Source organism: Tursiops truncatus, chromosome 4 (assembly GCF_011762595.2).
Source record: "Tursiops truncatus isolate mTurTru1 chromosome 4, mTurTru1.mat.Y, whole genome shotgun sequence".
NCBI lineage: Eukaryota > Metazoa > Chordata > Mammalia > Artiodactyla > Delphinidae > Tursiops > Tursiops truncatus.
The window spans coordinates 9,738,244-9,759,742 of NC_047037.1; the positions used below are offsets into that span (position 1 = coordinate 9,738,244).

General features: G+C 44.8%; 1 protein-coding gene across 1 annotated transcript in view; it reads right to left on the reverse strand.

The window, feature by feature from the left end:
- Window positions 1-3,925, reverse strand: part of PLCL2 (phospholipase C like 2) — a 193,605-nt gene extending 189,680 nt beyond the window's left edge. Inside the window, exon 1 of the mRNA XM_019934417.3 lies at window positions 3,534-3,925. Within this exon, the coding sequence (XP_019789976.1) occupies window positions 3,534-3,863 (330 nt within the window). The 5' untranslated portion in view covers window positions 3,864-3,925. The remainder of the gene's footprint in view (window positions 1-3,533) is intronic.
- Window positions 3,926-21,499: the final 17,574 nt, after the last annotated feature.

Genomic DNA, 21,499 nt, shown 5'->3' on the forward strand with positions numbered 1-21,499 from the left:
GACTTACATGTGTTTGTCAAATTCCATAGAACTAGACACCAACAGGAGTGAATTTTATTTTATGCAAATTAAATCACCTCTCTTAATGTACCAGCCAAAATATTTAATTAGCTTTGACTAAAGTAAACCATCCAAACTAACAGACATTTTAACTTCATTTATTTCAAAACTTAAAAAGAAATCTAAGGCTTAAAGTGTTACTTCATATTTTTAGACCAAGCTCCTGAATTAAAGGATGGAACTACTTGTAAAAAATGAATGCCATCTGAACAGCTAACCAAATTAACTGTTTCAAAATAAAGCGTGGACTGTATTGAATGGTGTGATGAAATGAAATATGGAAAGAGAAAATGAAAGTGATGTTTTCGTTTACTAGATTACTAAAGATGACAAACATAATGGCTTCTCCCCTAAAAATCTAGTAATAGGCCTTTGAGAATAAGCTAAAAAGTGTAACACTATTTTCAACAAGCTAAGGAAAAGTAGAAAAGTCTGGTGATGAGTTCCATGATTTATTTTTCTTCTCAAGGTACTTAGAAAGGTCTTACCAGGCTGCTCACCCTGAATTTCCATCGACACTCTTACCATAACCAAGGAGCTCTTTTAGTATGGATCTGTGCATCTGTTTTGGCAGAAAATGTAGTTTTACAATTTACAATTTCTTACTCAACACCACATTTACAAAACAGATGGAGTTCCAAAGAAATAATTTTAAATAAGGAATATCATTCCAGTCAGCCTACAGTGGATTTCTGCACGTCCTGCACCTCAGCAATAGTCCCCCTTCTTTGCCCACTGTTTATCCCATTTCTGCTGTTACTCCTCTCTCTGATTCGGGGATCCCCACCTAAGAGGAAGGTCAAGACTGTGATGAACTAGGAAACAGGCATAGCCGGACACTGCAACTAATGCAACCCCATGAACACCAGCCTCTGATCCTTAGTGAGCATGCACTCTCCACGCCACGCCCCCAAGTCCCCCATCATCACCATGCTCACTAATCTACTCCCGCCTCTCCCCTTCCATCACCTGACTGCATTCATCCCTTTATTCAAAGGAAACCAAAGAAAGATGTCACCACTGCTTTTTCACACGGGCTCCTGCTAAGCTGTTTATTATATTTTAACAAAAGTGAAATGTAATTCTGCCATTCGTGTGACAAAAATACCTGTGCCTTATTTGCTGCTTTATGAAAGTTGGTATTAAAGTTAAAGATCTCTTTATTCTATTATGTTATTAACTTGATGCTGTCACGTCTTTAGAAAATGCCACACTAAATTTCTAAAATCTTGAGACCTCAAGACGCCAACTGAAAGGGAGTAAATACCAAGTAATTACCTATTTAAATATAGCGTACTCCTTCCCTAAAATCCAGGCTTGATCAACTTTCAACACTATTTCCATAGTTTTAAAGGGTGATTAAGAAAATGCACATTGAAAACAGAGGCAAGACAAAGGAGTCAAGTCATCTTAGGAGATACGAGACAATAAATAAGACATGAGACTGGTAAATCCCAATGAGCCATTTTAAAAATTAAAAGAACTTAGAGAAAATATGTACTTTCTTATCATTTGTCCATTCATTCAGGAAGCAACCTATTGAACCCCTACTACATTCCTCACAATGTATATCTAGGGATACAACTGCAAACAAGGGACCAACTGCCTCCATTAGAAAGAAGACAAAGGTATCTGGGAAACTTTCAAAATTCCAGTGATTTCTGAATTATTAATCATTTCCCCATGTGCTTCTAGCATCTTCAATGAAGAAATGATATCTACCAACAAGTTCTCAATTCCACATGTCAGAAATGTTGGCAAACCATCCTTCTTCCTAACCTCCCATGAATGCAAAATTAAAACAGATGCTGTTGTAATTAAATAAGTTACACTGTGAACCACATGTAGACAACAATTAAATCTGAATTTTTTTTTAAAAAAAGTGCAAGAACAGGCCCTTCAAAAAAATTGAGGGAGAGGAGTTAAAATGTGGTCAGCTTGTATCTTCTCTGGAATTTTTACGTCTGATTTCATTAACACTGCAGTGCAAAATCACCACAAATATCTAGTAACCAATAAAAACAGTTATGACACATAACTCTGTCAATGGGTATTGAGTACCACGCACGGTTGAAAGCAACTTCCATGGCAACATAAGCGACAGAGTAGAAGAAAACGTTAAGTCACGAAAAGCTAGGTAGGTATGCAGCAAAAACCTCTTTTGCTTTCCTTAGTTAAACTCTAAACGCCTGCTGCAGATAGTTAATACACTTGATCTTTAAGCCCTCCAACTGTGCCCTTGCTCAGCCATAAACCGGGCCAACAGATGACAAAGCGAAAAGCAGTTTCACAATTGCCTGTTACATACAGTAGCAAGGTTGTATATTTCACTAGGTAACTGCAGAGGCTGATAATACCATCAGACACTACATGCTACTCAGAAGGTTTCTGCAGGTCCAGTTAAATTTCAAATACCACCAGTGCCAATTCTCTTCACTGTGGCCCGTTCTGCTCTCCCCCTCCCGCTGATGATCTGCCACAGGAAGGTGCGGACAGCCGTGTCAGGGTGCTTTGATGCTCACCGTCCTGGTGACCTCTCAGCCTTCAGACAGCAACATTTTCTATTTGTTCCAAACTTGAGCAGAAAGAGCTAGCCCTTCCTAAGGCTCTGCTCTTCTTAGCTCATCAATTTTTTTTTCACTTCATGTCAGGAGAAATTTGTTTGCACTGCAGACCAAAATGTAATATTAGAACGAAACCATCACAAACTCAGGAGTTCCTTACATTACTCCTGGAGTTTAAAATGCACAAAACAATCGCTGACTTCCTTTTGCTAAATAACCCCAGGCAAAAGATAGCAAAACCAAGCAAACTACCCAAAAGAACTTCCACAGAGCTGGAGGCCTGCCTACTGCAGCAAGGAAAAGATTAAACCGTGCAGGACTGTAATCTCTCAGCGCCTCTGACCCTAAGAAAGCCGAAATGGGCATTTATGTTCAGAAACCTGCTCCATTTCTCCGTGAGATTGAGTGACCTGGGATTTTTTGCACCCTCTGAGTCCAGCCGTTTGCAAGAGGCAACTATAGAGCGATGAGAAGAAACCTATTAAATAATCTCTGTTCACTGCCTGGGATTTTTAAGAACATGCTTTCACATGATAACTGTTTTTAACATACAATGGAAACCTTGCAGGGAGTCTGTTACCAGCCGAGGCTACCACAAGAGAGCGTGCCCTGCCAAGCAGGTACAGGCCATCATTCCAGGCCAATCCTGGGAGAGGTGACATCCCTAAGTTCCGCGGGGGATGTCTGAGCACAGCTCCCTGCACATTCAGGACCACCTCTCCATTCTTCCCAAATGCCATATGCACCCAGTCCCCGCTCAACCACTCCAAGCACCAGCGCACCCCTGGCTCCCGTTAGCAGGGGGCTGGCTCCTCGTACACCCCCCTCCTGCCACCACTACTCCCCTCTCGGGGAAAGAGCCCCCGCGGACGGCGGGGGGCGGGCGACGGGTGCCCCTCGCCCACCTACCTTGATGATGCTGCTCCGGCGGGGCAGGCCGCCCGGCTTGCTCTCCCGGGGGAGGGGGCAGGCGGCCGGGCCGGGGGTCGGGGCGAGCGCGGCGCCGCGGGGGCCCCTGGAGGGGCTGGCCTGGGCTTCGTCCGCGGACACGCCGAGGCTGCAGTCTCCGTTGGAAACCCCGGCGCTGTCATAGCGCGCCCGCCCGTGGCCGAGGCGCCCTCCGCCGCCGCCGCCGCCTTCCCCGGCCCCGGCTCTCAGGGCGCCCTTGGCCGCGAGGACCGGGCCCGGGGAGGTGGGCAGGGCCCCGCCGGCGGCGCCCCCCCGGCCGCACTCCGCCATGGGCGCCCCGCGACCCGCCAGCACAAAGCCGCGTCCCCGCGTCCCCGCGTCCCCGCCGCCTCGGGCCGCGCGGCCCCTCCTCCTCTCCTCCTCCCGCCGCCGCCTCGGCCGCTTCTTCCGCCTTTTTTTTTTTTTTTTAAATTTAGATGTGCTGTTGGTTTCGAGCTCGCCTCGCTCACGGTTAGAGTCGCGGCAGCAGGATTCTCGGAAGATTCCTGCAGGGGGAGAAGAGAGACACAGTCAGCGCGGCGGCGGGGCCCGGGGCCCGGCACCCGGGAGGGAAACACGCCCGGCACACGCGCCGCCGCGGGCGCCACAAATACCGCGCGGCCGGGGGCGCCGGAACGGGGCGCCCTCCCCGGGGGAACGCCCCGGGGCGCCCACCGCGGGGCTCAGGGCACCCACCGCGCGGGCACCGGGCGTCCCGCTCGGGCTTGGGGAAGCGGCGGGCGCCCAGACGCTCCCCGGCCACGCGGAGGCGCCTTCCGAGGCTCTCGCGGCCCCGGGCGGGCGGGTGGCGACGCCGGGGTCTCCCCGGATCCCAATTCCCCAGGGGCTGTCGCGCGCCGGGCCCGCCACGTACCCCCGGGTCCCCGCCGAAGCCGGCGGCGCCGGGTAAGCGCACGGAGGGCAGGGAGGCCGGGACTCGCCCACCCCGCCGCCGCCGTCTCCTCCCGGGCTCGGCGCTGCCCCCTACAGGCCGCGGGGACCCTCCCCTGCTGCCGCGGGCCACCCGGCTCCCGCTCGTGGTCGCCGCCGTCGCGGCTGCTCCCGCTGGGCCGGCTCATCGGGCCAAAGGAACCTCGCTGCCCAGCGGACGGCGACGGGCGGCGGCCGCGGGTCCCGGGAGGCTCACCGCCTCCCTAGAGATTTGTCAACTTCCAGGCACCCGCCGGCGCCCCGAGGAGCAAAGACAGCGCAGGCCGCGGGCCGCACGATGGTCCCGGGCTCTGGGCTCCGCCGCTGCGCCCCATCCTACCCCGCCCCGCGCGCGGGACTCGTTCCGCTCCCGCCCAGCTCCGGAGAGGCCCTCCGGACGTTCCCCTCCGGGCTCCGCTCGTGGGTCAGACCCACTTCACATACAGAAGCTAATTCCGTTCCTTTCGGATCCTGAACTGTGAATCTGTGAATTGATTCAACTAGTTGCAAGGATGCTGGGGCGGGGGGGCGGGGAGCGGCGAGAGGTGAGAAGCAGAGGACCTCGTTAGAGCCTGTTCTGAGCCCTCTGAGTCGTCCTCCAGGGATTTATCCCCGTCGTCCCTCCCTCCCAGTGTCCTTCCGCCAGTGTCCCGCCGCCAGCCAGTCCAGCCCTCTGCAGACCGCGTCCTAGGTCAGGCTCATCTTTTGGGGCATTATCCTACTTGGATCACTGCAGCCGGTCCCTCTGGTTCTTCCTCCTTCCTCCTTCCTCCCTCCCCCAGTGCTTCAGGTAGAGTGACCAGCCTAAAAACCCTGATCATGTCACTCCCCCGAGCAAACACCTTCCCTGGCTCTCCACCCTTGGAGCCAGACGTGGCCCCATCTCCGCATCTTGGTACCCGAGGCCGCACCCAGCCTGGCCCCACCCACCTCTCCGTCCCAGGCTCCCTGGTTCCAGCTTCCAGCCCTTCTCTAGCACCCCAGCTCTTCTCCAACTAGTGTGTTTCCCTTCCCGGGAATGCGCTTCCCGCAGGGCGCGAAGGAGAAACTGACAGTCCGCTGGGGGGTGAACTTAAAGACCCTGCTTTCATCAGCATGATGTTATAGCAAACTGCCAAGCAGCCTCAGAGGAAACGAGCTTTACATACATATACATACCCGCCCTTGCCTCTGAAGCAACTTCAAATACCTTTGTGTTATTCTCGGGGTGTTTTAATTCTTCTGATCTCTGGATTCATGTTTTTGTAACCCATCAGACAAGCTTTTATCCATCTTTTGCCAACCTGGGCCTACACGCTAACAGACATATTTTCACATCGATGGACAACAATGTTATAATACTTTATTCAGTCCCATCCCTCCTTCTTTCTTCCTTCCTTCCTTTCTCGCCCTTCGTTCCTTCCTTCCTTCTTTTTCTTTCTTTCTTCCTTTCTTTTTCTAGTTTGGTTCAATTTTTTTTCTGTCTTGTGATATTTTTGCAGGAAAATATATTCAAATAATTCAAATCAGGCCTTACCAAATTTATAGTCATAGTAGCCAGTGACTGTGCTGTGGGGAGGAAAGGAAGAATGCTAGGCCTTTATCCTTAAAGTCCTCTAATTTTGATATTTTAATAAACGCCTGGAGATATTTCTGCCTTTTCCTGCACTTACCAATCACTAGTAATATGCTATGAGAGTCATATATCCTGCAGCTTGTACCATGAGTTTCCTAGGGTGAGTGCGGACATACAGAGATTTAAACTTCCAGGATGCTTTTTTATAAAACCAGCGTCTAATTCTCCTAATGCTTTCCAAAATGAGCACCTATCCATCTCCCTCTGGACTCCCAACAGGTCAAACCAGGGAGTCTTCGTTGAAATACACTTGGCATTTAAATTAAAATGTTTCCCAAAGCATCTTGGCAGACCTGTGACTAACAATGCCAGAAGCCCAAGGCCTGTGCCAGTTTCCTTTTTATCCCCCTAAGTGCTTGTCTCCCACAGGTCAGACGCCTGCAGATGTTATAGCTGTACTTCTGCATCACACAAACAGCCAGGCTGTAGGTACCATCGCTCCTGTATGGTGACGGGAAGCAGCATGTGCCTCTGACATGTGCAGTGCTCAGCCCCCAGCAGACTTTTTTAATAGCTAAACTCAGACTTTTTTCATCACAAGCAGCACAGTAAGCAGTTGTTCCTCCTCCTTCCTGCTTGTTTCTCCGCAGTTACTAAGTGATTGCTTTCCATTTCTCCTATTCCGTGAACAGTGTTATTGAAGAAATTGTAAATATTCTGCCAAAATTCTTGCTGAAGTGTTTTCACGGCATTGTAAAATTCATAGAAGTTTGACTTAGAAAAAGGGCCAAAATATCATAGTCATCCCTCAACAAATACTGTCTAGTGGTTCCTTCAGTTGAATTTTCAGAGTTGGGCAATAAGAGATAGGCAAGACATTAATAAAATGCTCATTCTGCATAACTCCATGATGCTTATGCCAGTTTATTATCTCTGTATACCAATGGTAAGACGCTGATGAATCATTTGTTCATAATGTTTAAAGTAAATAAATATCTCAAAAGATCTCATTAATTTTTATCATGCCACCAATACAGAGCTGTATCTCTTTTAAGTTTTCTTCATATTTCATTCTGCCTCAGCTTTTAATTATTGTCACCCTTGACTGCGCGATCTTCTGTTTGTTTGTATCTTAAATACGGTGCCTCGAACATGAGCTATTCAGGCTCCCTGGTCCATAGTAAGCTTCCTGCAGCCTCCCAAAATAACACTGACGCTGTTTACCGACTTCTTGCCGTCATTGATATCCTTGTAGGTTATGAATTCGTATCTAGTTTCCAGTTTGCAGCCTCTAACATTACGACTCTCCAAATTTTTCTGACTCACTGAACGCTTGGCCTTCAAATTATTTTTTCCCTCAGTGTGTGATGACAATTTCCATTTCTCAGACCTCCATCTCATTTTATTTCTGTATTTCTTTCAAGATGCAGTACAACCTCTGAGGCTTCATATTCGACTGCTCCCCATGTTTAAAGTGAGTGCTGGGCTTCCCCGGTGGCGCAGTGGTTGAGAGTCCGCCTGCCGATGCAGGGGGCACGGGTTCACGGATCCGGGAAGATCCCACATGCCGCGGAGCGGCTGGGCCAGTGAGCCATGGCCGCTGAGCCTGCGCGTCCGGAGCCTGTGCTCCGCAACGGGAGAGGCCACAGCAGTGAGAGGCCCGCGTACCGCAAAAAAAAAAAAAAAAAAAAAAAAAAATTTAAAGTGAGCGCTAACTAGAGCAGAAAGTAGGCGACCAAAATGCTTTAAGGAAATACCAGATTATATCAATGTACTAGTCTACACTGGCTACATTTGCTTCCTAGGTTAATCCTAGATGTTGATTTCAATCTATCATGCTCCTAAGGGTTGGATTATGTGTATTTTATCATGAGCCTCAACAAGAAATATGTAGCAGTTCTCTTTCTTCCTGGGCACCCGTGAGGCAAGTTAGACCTGCCCAAAGCTTTCATTTTCATATTCTTCTTCTCCTCTGACACTAAAAATCCTTCACCCATTTTCCGTGGACCTACCTTACACGTGTATATAGCTGCCAAGAATTTAGGCACTCAGAGAATTACATCGATGGTTTCCAGCCACTGAGGAACCACTGCGTGAATTCATTAAATTGTTCTCAGTGGCTCAGTGTCTCTCAGGAGTTAGTTAGGTAGCACTTTGAGGGAATCTATTAATTACTGGAGATTCAGTAAGATCGTTCTATTAGCAAAAGTAACAACATGATTTGCTCTAAAAATTGCCGTTGCTTATCACACCACTTTTATAAACTCTCCTGTATTTGATTGTACTTCCACTATTATTTTATTGCAGGAGTCACTGCAAACTCAAATGCCTGTAGGAGCCGGGTGGATAATGTAACGAGTACAGCTGGAAGGATTTGTTTCCTAATAGCATCACAATTTATAGTTTTCGACAGTGGCATGTTTGCATATCAAATACAGAGGAATACTCTTCCTGATTCATCTTTGGTTTTCCAATTTTTGAAAGTGCCTTGGTTATAAGAAATATTTCACTTCCCTCCTAATTCTAAGAAAGACACCATGAACAGCCAGGTGTGAGGCAGCAATACAGAGTGGTGGGGACTCAGATAACCTGCTGAGGAATCTTACTGCTGCCGAGAGGAAATCCTGGCCCCATGCTGCCCGGATCATCTTGTTCTTTCAGAGAAGCCAAAAATCTAGAATATAAAACTTGATATTGTGTTGCATTCTCTTAAGGGAATGACACCCACAAAGTGAGGTCTCCACGTATCGTTCCTTTATAAGGTCTACAGAGAGGCTTGTTCATTCCTACCCTAGCTCCTAACTGCATGATAAGCAAAGCGTAGCAAATGCCTCCCAAATCTGGTATTTATTTGGGCCTCATCAATCTGAGTTTCAAGAACAGATTTCTCTTCTGGAGTGCAAGAAGTCTGATGAGTACATCATTTTCTGCATCCCAGCGTGGGATGGATGGCTCCCAACCTACTTCCCTTCATCTAACCACTCGCACATCCCAGCCCCGGAACTATTTGATCTCTGAAATCTGAAAGTCAGAAACCTATTGTCTAGCCAACAACTCTGCCCTTTCATCAGTCCCATTCCCTTACTTCCCCCAGACGCACCTGCCAGCCTCAGCAAGACCTGTACTTCTCTCAGCCCACCCAACTCTCTCAGTCCATCAGCACTCCTGTCTGTACCTTTTCCCTACCCAGCCTGGACCTCATGACCAAGACTTTCAACCATATTCTCACCAGCAGCCCAGGCCCTTCTATACTTTGCCAATCTATACTTTGCATGAATCCAACCATGACTGTCTCCCGACATGTCCCAGGCTGTCACTCTGCTGGAGAAAAAAAATCATAGCTCTGCTGAATGGACAGGTGTATGATTTCTGGGGTCAGCGGGAACTTTGGTGCTCTTAAAACAATCTATTCCCCTTTGCTAAATGGCTCAAATTTCCATTCTCCAAACTATTCCTCTCCAAATCCCAACTAACCCACTGCCCCTCCATCTTAGCAATAGTCCTATGGTTCTATTTCATGGAGACAATAACATATCAGTACATCAAGAAATAAACTGCTTTAACTTTTCCTCCATCCCATTTATCCTTACCTAACTGACCACTACTGTGGCTTAGGCTAACCTCACATCAGAAACCATCTATGAATGATTGTATGATTACTGGACTCTTCTGGTGTGATTTTTTTGGGGGGAGGGGAACCAAAGGGTTTTGTAACCCTCCTTTGGGTAAAAGGTGGAGTGGAGTCTTCCCTGAAGGAGTAACCAGTCTCAATGTCAATCAAGTAAGGACAAGAATCACGGGTTGAAAGGCAGCCTTAGACCAATGAGAGAAGAAATGCTTCCATCCTTCTGGTCTACCTGCTCTTGGGCCTGGCATCTCAAGTTTTCACGGGTGCTCCAGGGCAGCTAGCAGGAGAGCAGGGCCACCAGGAGCCAGGAGGGGAAGGAGCTGACTTCATCAGAAACCCCCTAAGGCCAGACCTCTGGGCTGTGAGGAGAGGGACATTGCCTGGGTCTCCTGGTGTATTCCCCCAAGCTGCCAGTGATGAGGGGCTAGGTATTACAGCTCCTCCCAGCTATACCATTGTGCATAAAGGGACAGATGGCCTGTAAAAGAAAGAGGAGCCCCTTCCCTCACGCCCACAGCCAGTGTGATGGCTGAAGCCACCATGGGTGAGATTCTGGGAGAAAAGGTAAATTCCCTGAGGCAAAGACGCAGTTTCTCTCTCTTTCACAAACCCGTCAGGACTGGGGCTGTTCTTCCACCTCTCCTAGCTTGTTTAGTCCCATCTCTTCATCCATTTCTCTCTCCATTAGCTGCTTTTCTTCTACCTATAAATATAAATGGCTTCCCCCCAAATATTCAGTTACCAGCCTATTGTAACTGGTTTCCTTCCTCTTCTAATGAAAGTGCCCTCCCGAAGGTCATGGTTGACATACTAATTAACAAACCCAATGGCTACTTTTTAATCTTCATCTTTCTTGACCTTTGTGAAACAGTTGATATGCTAACTCTCCTTGTATCATTGAAACTCTCTTTTTCCCTACTGAGATTCTGGGCCTGATTGTGCCCTAGGAATCTCACAGTCAACATACCTTAGGTTTAAGTCACTGAATCTGTACTCCACACATCTGTTCTCCCGTACTCCACATTTCTTTCTGTGGTACGCTACCTACACGGCAGCCTTCCTGAAGAACTCGGCATCGGCTTCAACTCCTTGCATCCCCCTGTTCCAGGTAACTGTTAAGGAATAGTTAAACTTGTAAATCAACCTAGAAAGGTCTCTCAAACCATTTCCACCAGAGTGGCCTGGTTTACCGTCTCAACACACTTGGCTTGGACTGTTGCAGTAGCCTCCTAACCCTGCCCAACTCTAGTCCCTCCCGACTTCAATCTAGTTCTCAAACCACCCTCAGAATTGTCCCTGGGGGGATCACTTCTCAACCTGAAAGTCTCCAACAGTTCCCAATTCAAGACAAACTTCATTCTCCTTAACAGGCACTCATGGCGCATAATAACCTGGCCCCCAGCTTCCCTTCCAGTATCATTTCCTAGCCAGATATGCCCCCTCTATACTAGTCACAATGACTACTTCCCTGAAAAGGCTGTGCATTCTCACCCTCTGTGTGTTTGCTCATGGTGTTCGCTAGGTTTAGAATTCCTGTTTCCCTCCCTCCATTGGAAGAACTTAAAGGCATCCTTCAAGAAAACACAAATGGTTCCTCCTTTGCTAGGATGTTCCTGGCTCCAGAAGACATAGTGTGCTGCTATTCCTGGCTCTTAAGGTAGCACATACCTCTACTCCAGCCCTGATTACACTATATTGTAATTATTTATGAGTCTCTTCCCCATATGAGTTAGAGTTCAACAGAGGACAACTTTCAAGTCTTTTATCCATACTAACTGAGCTCATCGGAGTTTGACAGTATATAGGATTCACCTTCAAACTCTCTGCACCAGCCCAGAACCTGACACATAATAGCTCCTCAATAAATATATTGCGTTTAATGCACCTTTTTTTGAAAATCCATCTTTGTCCCTCATATCCTTATAAAATCCTTTCTTATTTTGTAAGGTCTCTTTCTTTGGATATGCTGAGTATGAGTATGTTTTATTCTATGCCTTCTGACTTTTCTTCCTGTTTTGCCGTATGATCTGTTACAAATAAATGCATTCATGAAGCTACCATCTGTTAACTATACATGGACTTTATGGAGAGGACCATATGTGATGCTATCGGGGAAGGCAACTGAGAGTTTGGGGTCAGAGGGAGGTGTATTCCCCATTGTGCACGCATTACATTTCCAATTTAAAAAGTAGTTAAGAATAATCAACGAAAGGAGCCATCCTAGCCCTGTCATAGGTCAGTAAAAATTCTGACGTAGCCCTGAGAGGTGCGATGCAGCAAAACCTGGCAAGACCAAAAACATTACCCCTCCAGCTTGGCATGCTGCCCAACTCCTTTCTTAATGAGTTAGAAAGGCCCACCTGTAGCAGTACACAACACAAGAGAGAGGACGAAATCTCCAGAAGGCTGCTGTGGAAATGTACAAATTCCCTGGCCAAAGGAAGCTTCCCTAGACAGCGCCCACTCTCATGCACATTAGCAAACAGTTAGCCAAGTGTCACCTTGTCCTTTTCGGTAGAGACATATGGAGGCCAAGTGAGAGAACAGAGACAAGTTAATCCTGCTACCCAGGTGGTGGACAAGAAGGCTTAGGACGTGGCCAACCACACCCAACACCACCCAAAAAACTCAGAAAACAGAGGAGGGATCTGGGGCAAGTGAAGAGAGATTGGGAGCCACGCGCTTCGGTTTTCTGATCTGCCTGGGTACAGAGGAACACCTAGGAGGGGGCTTGGGATGGGAGCGAGACTTGAATGAACCAGGGCTTCAAGGAAGTGACAGTCTGGCTTGTTGAACAGGGGTCAGAGGTCATTCTGGGGAAGCCGGGAGCACAAACTAAGACCCATCCAAACGCTTCTTGCATTATTAAACCTTCGTTAAGACCTAATGTGCAGGGAGCCTTAAATGATCTTTTCATATCATGGGATCATATAAACAGAGGATCTTGAGCTCACCTGGGACTAGCACAAGACCAAGAGGAAGTGGATAAACTAGGACCACAGGGATTTCAGGCTCCATGGAGAGCAAATCCTTGTGCTGCCACTAGGCACTGGCTCGCATTACCGAGAGGGCTCTGGAATTTCCTTTGCACAAGAACCTTAAGGATAGGGTAGGCAATTATCTACCAGGATGGTCTGGGCCAGCTCCAGCCTGAAGGCAGAATTCATAATGAATGACTCTTTTGACCACCTGCTTCTGGGTGTTAAGTCACAGATTTTTTTAAACTTTTTAAATTCAAATTAGATGTTGGGTTTTTTGTTCGTTTGGTTGGTTGGTTGTTTTTTTCAGTTCTTGGTAGTTTTCATTTTAGGGGAATTACTATCGTGTGTAATGTAATGTTTCAGCCCTCTTCCAAAGCTACGTATTGCTCAGTGGGGAGGTGATTCCCCATCGTTTGCTGCCTTGAAGTGGAATACCTTTGCAATCATGTATTCCCAGAGTCTGAGTTCAAGTGTTGCACATAATTGGTCCGTTTTTTTCCTACCGTTTAAATTAGGTTCCCTGGTTTCTCTTTATCCCAGGACATTCTCTTCTCTGGGAAGATTCTCCACTCGGGGAATTATAAAATGGTTCTTTTCCTAACATGGTAACTTCTTTGATGCTGAGGTCTTGCTGTGTTTGTAACAGTTAGGGGCAATTAAAGTGTCTAGTAGAGTACAGTGTTAATGCAATTTAACATTATGGAGCAATTGTATGTGGAGCAATTTTAAATCACCTTCAATCTCCAGTTCTGATAACAATACCTTGGGTTTTTAACTCTACGTTGCATCCAAAATTAAAAATGTCATCACCATATTCTCCAGTGTCAAAGTCAGGCTTACTGCCTCCATAAACTCTCTGCACCTTCACCCATCATCCCTGTGTCCTTTAATCCATCCATCTCCCTACAAAGACCAAATTAGTCTATGCTGACATTTCGGCCATAAAAATGAGTCCAACCATCTCTGCTCTGCCTCTTTTTTCTTTTTAAATACACAGCTTAAATCTTAAGTCCTTCATAAGCCCCTTTCTCTGCAGTGGTATATAAACATTTCATTCCAACAATCTACTGTTCTTACTCTTACTTGTAGTGAAATTCAAAGCTTCTGTCTAATTTAGGATGTTAGGAAGCAAGCCTGGCTGTGTGACTCAGCCCCCAGACCTGAGATGCTTTGGTTAGGAGTTCCAATCAGAACCCCTGCCATTTAGTCACTGTTTGTCATAAGACAAATCCTTTAAACCTTGGGGATTTCATTTTCCTCTTTGGTCACACAGGGATAAAAACGCTGACCTACTGCCCAACCTGCCTTCTGGGATGGATGCAGACCAACATTTGCAAGTGTTAAAGGAGGATACGAATGCTGATTAAAAAGGTAGCAATTCGAGCTCACAAGTAATTTCCCCCAAAGGTCAGTGAGACCCACAAGAGTTTTCTGGCACCCACAGGAAGTCTCAGCCTCATCTGTATTTAATGTATTTCCCTTCTCACTGGTCCCCATAAAGGTGAGTTTGGGGTGTGGTAAATATTTCACAGTAAAACTTTCCATACCCCCAAATTTCAGAGTCCCAGTCAATGGCCCCCTTTATTTTCACTTTGACTATAATACAGTGTCTGCTCAATCACAGAATAGGGATATTTGTTGGAACATACACACTATATTCCCTCAGTGGTGTTATTGACAACTGACTCCTTCCTGTACGTTACATTGACTTGGGGATTTCACAACTGCCCACTAACGCCCCCATCAGCACACAGCATGTTGTAAAACCTTTTTAGTCTTTCTAGTGCATCTCACAAGCTAATAGCTCTTCAGAGAAAGAAACACAAAACCGTGAAAGGACAGAAATTGTGTCCTTCCAAATTGTGATCTCATCAAGAAGAAAGAGGGAAGCTAGCCCAGCAACCAGAGACTGTAATGGGGAAAACCATTTATCAATCCAGAAAGGTGGGTGAGTAAGGGGGGTCGTGGGTTGGGAACGGGATTATTCCTATGCATCAAAATGACAGAAGGCATTAGTGGAATTAGAGTATTCCTCGTGAAGCTGGCTCGAGAGCCCTACTTCATTCTGGTGTGAGTAGAGTTCGTGTCAGGAACCAAGTACTCAGCATTTAGTGTCCCGGGGTAAATTCACACCATGTCAGGCCTCAGGGGCAGGCCACGCGGGTATCTTGGGATGAGCAGGACATCTGAGAAGCAGCTTCACATCCTTACCCAGGCCTAAACATAGGCCCTTAGGGGGTGATTAAACCAGGGCCCTGGGGTGGGCCTGCTTTGAGATTCAAGCTTTATGGATTTCTTTCATCAAGACTCTATCTCCAGGATCTGGAAGTCGGATTTCTGTGAGTGGAGTTTCAGCATGTGGCAGCAGCTACACTGAAAAAAAAAAAAAAGAAGGTCAATCTGGGGAATGAGAAGAATGAGACAAAGGGAACCAGGGTCAACGGGCAATACAGAGCCTGCTTATCTCCTGAGCCAATAGCCTCCCTGAACAAGAGGGAAGGAGGAACATGGTGTCGAGTCCAGGAAGAGGGGCAGGTAGGACGCATTTAATCTCACTTGACAGATGTGGCTACAAGGGCACATCCAAAGTTAGGTAACTCGCCCAGGGCCAAGTATGCCTCCACTAACTCAGCAACTATGCAGTCCTGAGGGGGGGAAAAGCCAGGGTGCCCACCTTGAAAGTCCAGCCCAAGAACAATGGGTAGCTATGGGAACACATTTATCTCTCTGTATTATATTCTGCAGATTGAGACCCAGTTCAGTCATCCCAGTTGGCTCTTCCTTACCAGAGGCCCAGAGACCTGGAGAACTTCTCCTACATCCCTTCCTGAGGTCACTGTCCAGAGAGACAAAGAAGACCTCAGGGGGTTGAGCTAGCACCAGGCTTGAGGATCCGCCATGAAGCTCAGGGGAGCATCATTGCCACTTGCTACACCCTGGACACCATTTCAGGGACCCTAACCCTAACCCTCACAGACACTCTGAAGCATAGCTACTGTCATTTCCTCCATTTTACAGACGGGCAGACCAAGAAGGCTCAGACAGGTGAAGTGACTTGCCTAAGGCCAAACCACAGGTAAGAGACAAGCCCAACTCAAGTTAAAATTTTCAAGGATGCTCCAGTGGGTTTTAACCCAGTCCCGCCCGTGGCAGCTCTAACTCCCAGGATGCCTGGAAAGGTTAAGGTTTGAAGGCAAGTGAGTTTGGGACCTCCAGGACACTGTGTACAGCTAAAGCAGAGAGGAGTACGGCAGAAAAGGATCACGGGCCCGAACACCCAAGTGCATGGGAGGGAGCCCCATCCTTTCCGCATTAGGGGGCTGAGGAAGATGAGGGCTCCTGGGCCGTGGGGTGGGAGAGAGGTGAGGGGCAGAGCTTACTGCAGCTTCTGCTCTTGCTTCTCCAGACAAAAGTCCTGCTGACGGAGGCCTGAAGTGGGTCTCATCTGTTGCACACCTGACCACAAGCTCCTCCAGCACCTCTGGAAGTAAGGCAAGAACACTTGACATTAAGTGAAGGAGACGAGAAGAGAGAACTTTTAGAAGAGATCTCACCCTGGGGGTGGGGAAGGGCTAACTGGAGGACTTTCCCGAAGCTACCTGGCTGGAAGAGGATTTCATTTAGATGATGGAATGACTTATCTAGAAAAGCCAACAAATCATCTCCAAGCAGCTTGTAATAACAATGAGTTCAGCAAAGTCACAGGATATAAAGAACAGGCAGGACCGGCTACATAATTTGCGGCAGCGCCTTGCACAGTGAAAATGGAGGTCTTTTGCTCAGAAATTATATATTTGGGGAGTTATATATTTGGGGAGCTTCAAAAGAGTTTGAAAACAGTAACAGCAGAGTATTAAACTAAGTACAGGGCCCCTCTGAGAGCGGAAGCCTGTGCTACTGCATGGGTTGAGATGACCTTGAAGCCAGCCCTTGACTAAGGCATATGTAGGAGAAGCTGGCCAAGTACAAGGACAAACTCATAGAAATATAATTATAGACTTCAGGACGAAAAGGATGTGGCAGAATCTGTCGACAAATAGAAGAGAAGCAATATAGCTGAAAAATGTAAGGAATAGAGTGGAGCTAACAGACATACGGAAAGTATTGAATCATAGGGCAAGGGATTATAAAGATTCTTTCTAGTTCTACAAATTAATCATATACTGGGACATAAAAATGAACTCAGTTAATGCAGAAAACAATAGCATGAAATCTATGAAACCACATTCTCACACCACAACGTAACAGTACAATTATAATTAAGTAGGGAAAATAAAATTCTACAGAAACAAATCACATGGAAATTAAAAATGTAAATACCACATGAAATTACATAGAGGAAAGCTACAGCAGCATTAAAAATATATTTTTTTAAATAGCAAGCATGTAAGTACAACAAATCATAAGTAATAAGACACCGGCAGAAATGTGCTAAGACAATGTATCTCCTTAGATGTATATTAACAATAAAAATGAGGATAGAAACATCATGAATTAATTCTGTGCCTGAAGAACTTCAAGATGGAATAAGGTAATGGGACAAAACAAAGCAGGAAAACAAAAACGCAACAGGAAGGTTTAAAATAAAGGAAGAATAATCAAAATAAACCCACAGAATGGAAGTTTGCATCTGGACAAAATGGACAAAATTGATAAATCATTGCCCCAATGAAAAGGAGAAACTACAAATCAGTCTAATCAGGGAGAAGACCATTAAAATAGCACAAATTTTGTTAAGAAGCACTCAGGGTATTCACAAGGTAAATGTCCCCCTTATTCAGATGGAGGAAGTGGTGGATAAACAGGGAGAGAGGAAGAGGAAGCTGGAAGGTCCAGCTTGTACATACATCATCTCGGGTCCTAAATTCCAGGCAATCTGGATGATCTGAAGCAGCGGAATGATGTAAAGACTGAGGTACCTCCACATTCTACGTTTCTGTGATCTGGACTAAGTAGAGGGATCTTCCATCCTAAGAGTTTTGACCAGACTGATTGACGCAGAGATTTGTAGCCTTATTTTCTGAGGCCAGGAGTAATTCATTTATTTAACACCAGTTCACCTTCGGGTGACCGGGTCAAAAGAGAGTGGGAGTGTTAAGAATTTCTCTCATAATCTTACTAAGTGGTTGGGTTTCACACTAGACCAGGCCAAGGAAAGGACTGGGTGAGGGCATGCGAATGAATTCCCGTTTTGTCCTCATTCACACCACGAGCTTCATTTTGTTTTATGCTGGTCATGGCTTTGGAATCAGACAAGTTTGGGTTTGAGCTCCAGTTTAACTTTGACCAACTGGATGACCTTGGGGAAATGATGTCATCTCTCAGTGCCTCAACTTCCTCATCTGTAAACTGGGGTTTAACATAGTATCTACTTCCTGGGGTTTCTGTGAGGGTGGAAAGAGGTAATGAACCCACTACATTTCTGGCGTAGAGCAAATGCCCATTTAATATTAGCTATCATTCTTTGTTATCATTGCATTACTTTGTGTAAAAGCAAATAAATAAGCAGTGTGACTAACTCTGTAAAAAAAAAAAAAGGTGAAGAGCATTGTTCTTAGCTATAAGTGTATGGCTGATTGATTTAATAATCATGTGTATATGATTTCTCACAAACATGTAATGAAAAAACATATGCAGCAAGAAATAGAAAATATTATTAATTCATGATATATGAATAGGAAAAGTGAGGTATTATGACCTTGATACCTAACCGGAGAATGTTCTAAGCTTTTAAAGAATAAATAGCCCCTTATACTACTTAAATTGCTCCCCAAATATATATTTTAAACTGCAGTTTGTTTCCTTAGGGAACAATATTTCCTAAGTAAATTTGTTGGGCCTTGGCAGGGCTAGGAAATCTCATTAATGAAACAAAGATGCAAGACCTTAAGCAAAATCTTAGCAAGCAAAATGTAATAGGTTTAAAACATTGTCCAATATGGAGAAAGCAGGATTTACTCCAAGAATGTAAAGTTGGTATATTATAGCAAAATATTTAATAAAATTAATCATAAAAAATAAGCAAAGTAAGCACAGTGGATTACTACCTGAGTATAATAAAGCATAGGCACTTTAATAGTAAAAGCCAAATACCAATGCTAGCACGCTGCATTCCAGAAGAAAAAAAATGATATATAAATTCAGGAAAGAATGAAATTTTAAATTCTGTTTTTGTAAATTAATGCGGCTATATTTAGAAAGTAGAACGAAACAAGCCATAAAAGTATTAGAGATAATTAAGAAAAGATCAGAGGAATTAAGAAGAGAGGCACAAAACTCAATGGCATTCCTTTATACTGATGACACACCACTAGAAAATACAAAAAGAGTTCCCATTAAAACAATGAAAAAAGTCAATGATGTCAACTCAGAATAAATTGGCTTGAGAAATGTAAAATACAGATGGAAAAATAAAGATATATATAATAAAGCAGAAATCAGGTACCTGGGAAGCCTAAAATTAGAAAAGATGACAATTTTTTTTTTTTTTTTTTTTTTTTTTTTTTTGTGGTACGCGGGCCTCTCACTGCTGTGGCCTCTCCCGTTGCGGAGCACAGACTCCGGACGCGCAGGCTCAGCGGCCATGGCTCACGGGCCCAGCCGCTCCGCGGCATGTGGGATCCTCCCGGACGGGGGCACGAACCCGTGTCCCCTGCATCGGCAGGCGGACTGTCAACCACTGCGCCACCAGGGAAGCCCAGATGACAATATTTTTAAGTGAATAAAAAGATTTAATGCACTATAAAGTAAAAGTTTTCATGATATAAATATATAGAACTTTATAAATTGATGGTACACATCATCTGGAAACATAAGAAATCAATAATACCAAGTACTATTTTAAAGGTATCATTGTACTCATATTTCAAGCATATTTAAATTATTAAAATTATAAAACCACAGGAATTAGGTATAAATTTTTAGGAAAAATTAATCAATTGAATTGAAAATCCAGAAATAATTTCAAGGCATTAGAACAGTGCTGTCCAAAAGAAATATAATGTGAACCACACATGTAATTTAAAATTTCTAATAGCCACATTTTTAAATGTACAGACAGGTGAAATTAATTTTAATAATCTTTTATTTAATCCAAAATATCAAAAATATTATTTCAACATGTAATCAATATAAGAAGTATTAATGATGTATTTTCCATTCTTTTGTTCATATTAATCTTCAAGATCCAGTGTGTATTTTACATCTAAAGCACATATCAATTCAGACTAGCCACATTTCATGTGGCTAATGGCTACTATATTGGATAAGACACCGTAAATATGATAATATATGACAAATTACATATATACATACATACTTATATATACATATGTACTTATATATACATATAAATGACTCTAAAAAAAATGAATACAAGTTTCTCATCCCATTCGTGCTGCTGTAACAAAATACTGAAGATTCGGTGGCTTATAAACAACAGAAATTTACTTCTCCCAGTTCTGGAGGCTGGGAGGTCCAAGGTCAGGACGCCAGCACGGCCACTTTCTGGTGAGAACCCAATCCCTGATTCATAGCCAGCACCTTCTCGCTGTGTCCTCACCTGGTGGAAGCTAGGGAGCTTTGTGAGATCTCTTTTTAAGGGAACTAATCCCATTCATGCAGGCTCCACCCTCGTGACTTCATCACCTCCCCCAAAGCCTTCTAACACTGTCACATTGGGTATCAGGATTTCCATGTGTGAATTTTGGTGGAGACACAGACATTCAGACCTAAGCAACAAGTATTATCATTGTAGCAATATTTATAATGTCAGTTCATTGGAAACATTCAAGTGTCACTAAATGCGGCCAGATTAAGAAAATAGTGTGAAATCAACAAAATAAAAATGTTCTGTAGGATATCTATAGATATTGTTCATGCACAAAAAAATGAGATTGAAAAGCGGCATGAAGTAAACAAAAGCTAAACAAAAAAACATGTAATGTTCCTTACAACTATATTAAAAAGCGTTCTTGTGCAACAACAGAGAAAATACCTGACTTGTGAGGAATGCAATATTAATACTGCCATAAAAATGCATGTGTGACCATATTCAAAGCAGTTTTGCATTAATCGTATTTCAGTGGATGTAAGGTCTCTTTTCTCATACTGATATTTCTGCTTATGAAGGAAGGAAAGGAAAGGCTATATGGCGACATGACCACAATAGTTACCAAATTTTGGTTATACAGTGCAATTGCAACACTGTCTGACTTAGGGACACTCAACTATTCTTACTTACATTTCTTTGATGTAACTTAAAATGCTGCAAATTAGACTTTGTCTTTTTTACCTGGGGTTCCAGGAGAGAATTAATCTTCAAGGTCCTAAGACATCCATTCATAGTATATACTGGATTGAGTTCTTTCCTTGGCATCCGGAATTATATTAGCTATGTACCAGCCTCGGGAGAATTGAGAAAATAGTCACTCCAACCACTTTCTGTGTTTTCTACTTCAGAAAAGAAACCCTGGTAAATTTACTGAAAATCGTACACTTAAAATGGGTGAATTTTGGTGTGTGTACATTATACTGCAGAAAAGGCGTCTGTTGGTTTGTTTTTAACACCAACAGCCTGATGGGCTCACAGGTTGTGAGGGATTTTCTTGATGTTGAGCAACTCCAATGCCTTCTGTGAAGTGTCAGCTTTAGGTCACCAGCTGCTGATGAGCCAGAGCTCAGGACCCTGTGTCATGTCACCAACAACCCAGATCGCAGCCCCAGTTACGTTCCTTTGCTGAATCTCAAAGGACGTCTTTGCCCTCCAATATTCTTCTCCCTCTAAATACTGCACACATGGGGACTTTAAGAGGATGAAGGTTGTCAGAAGAGG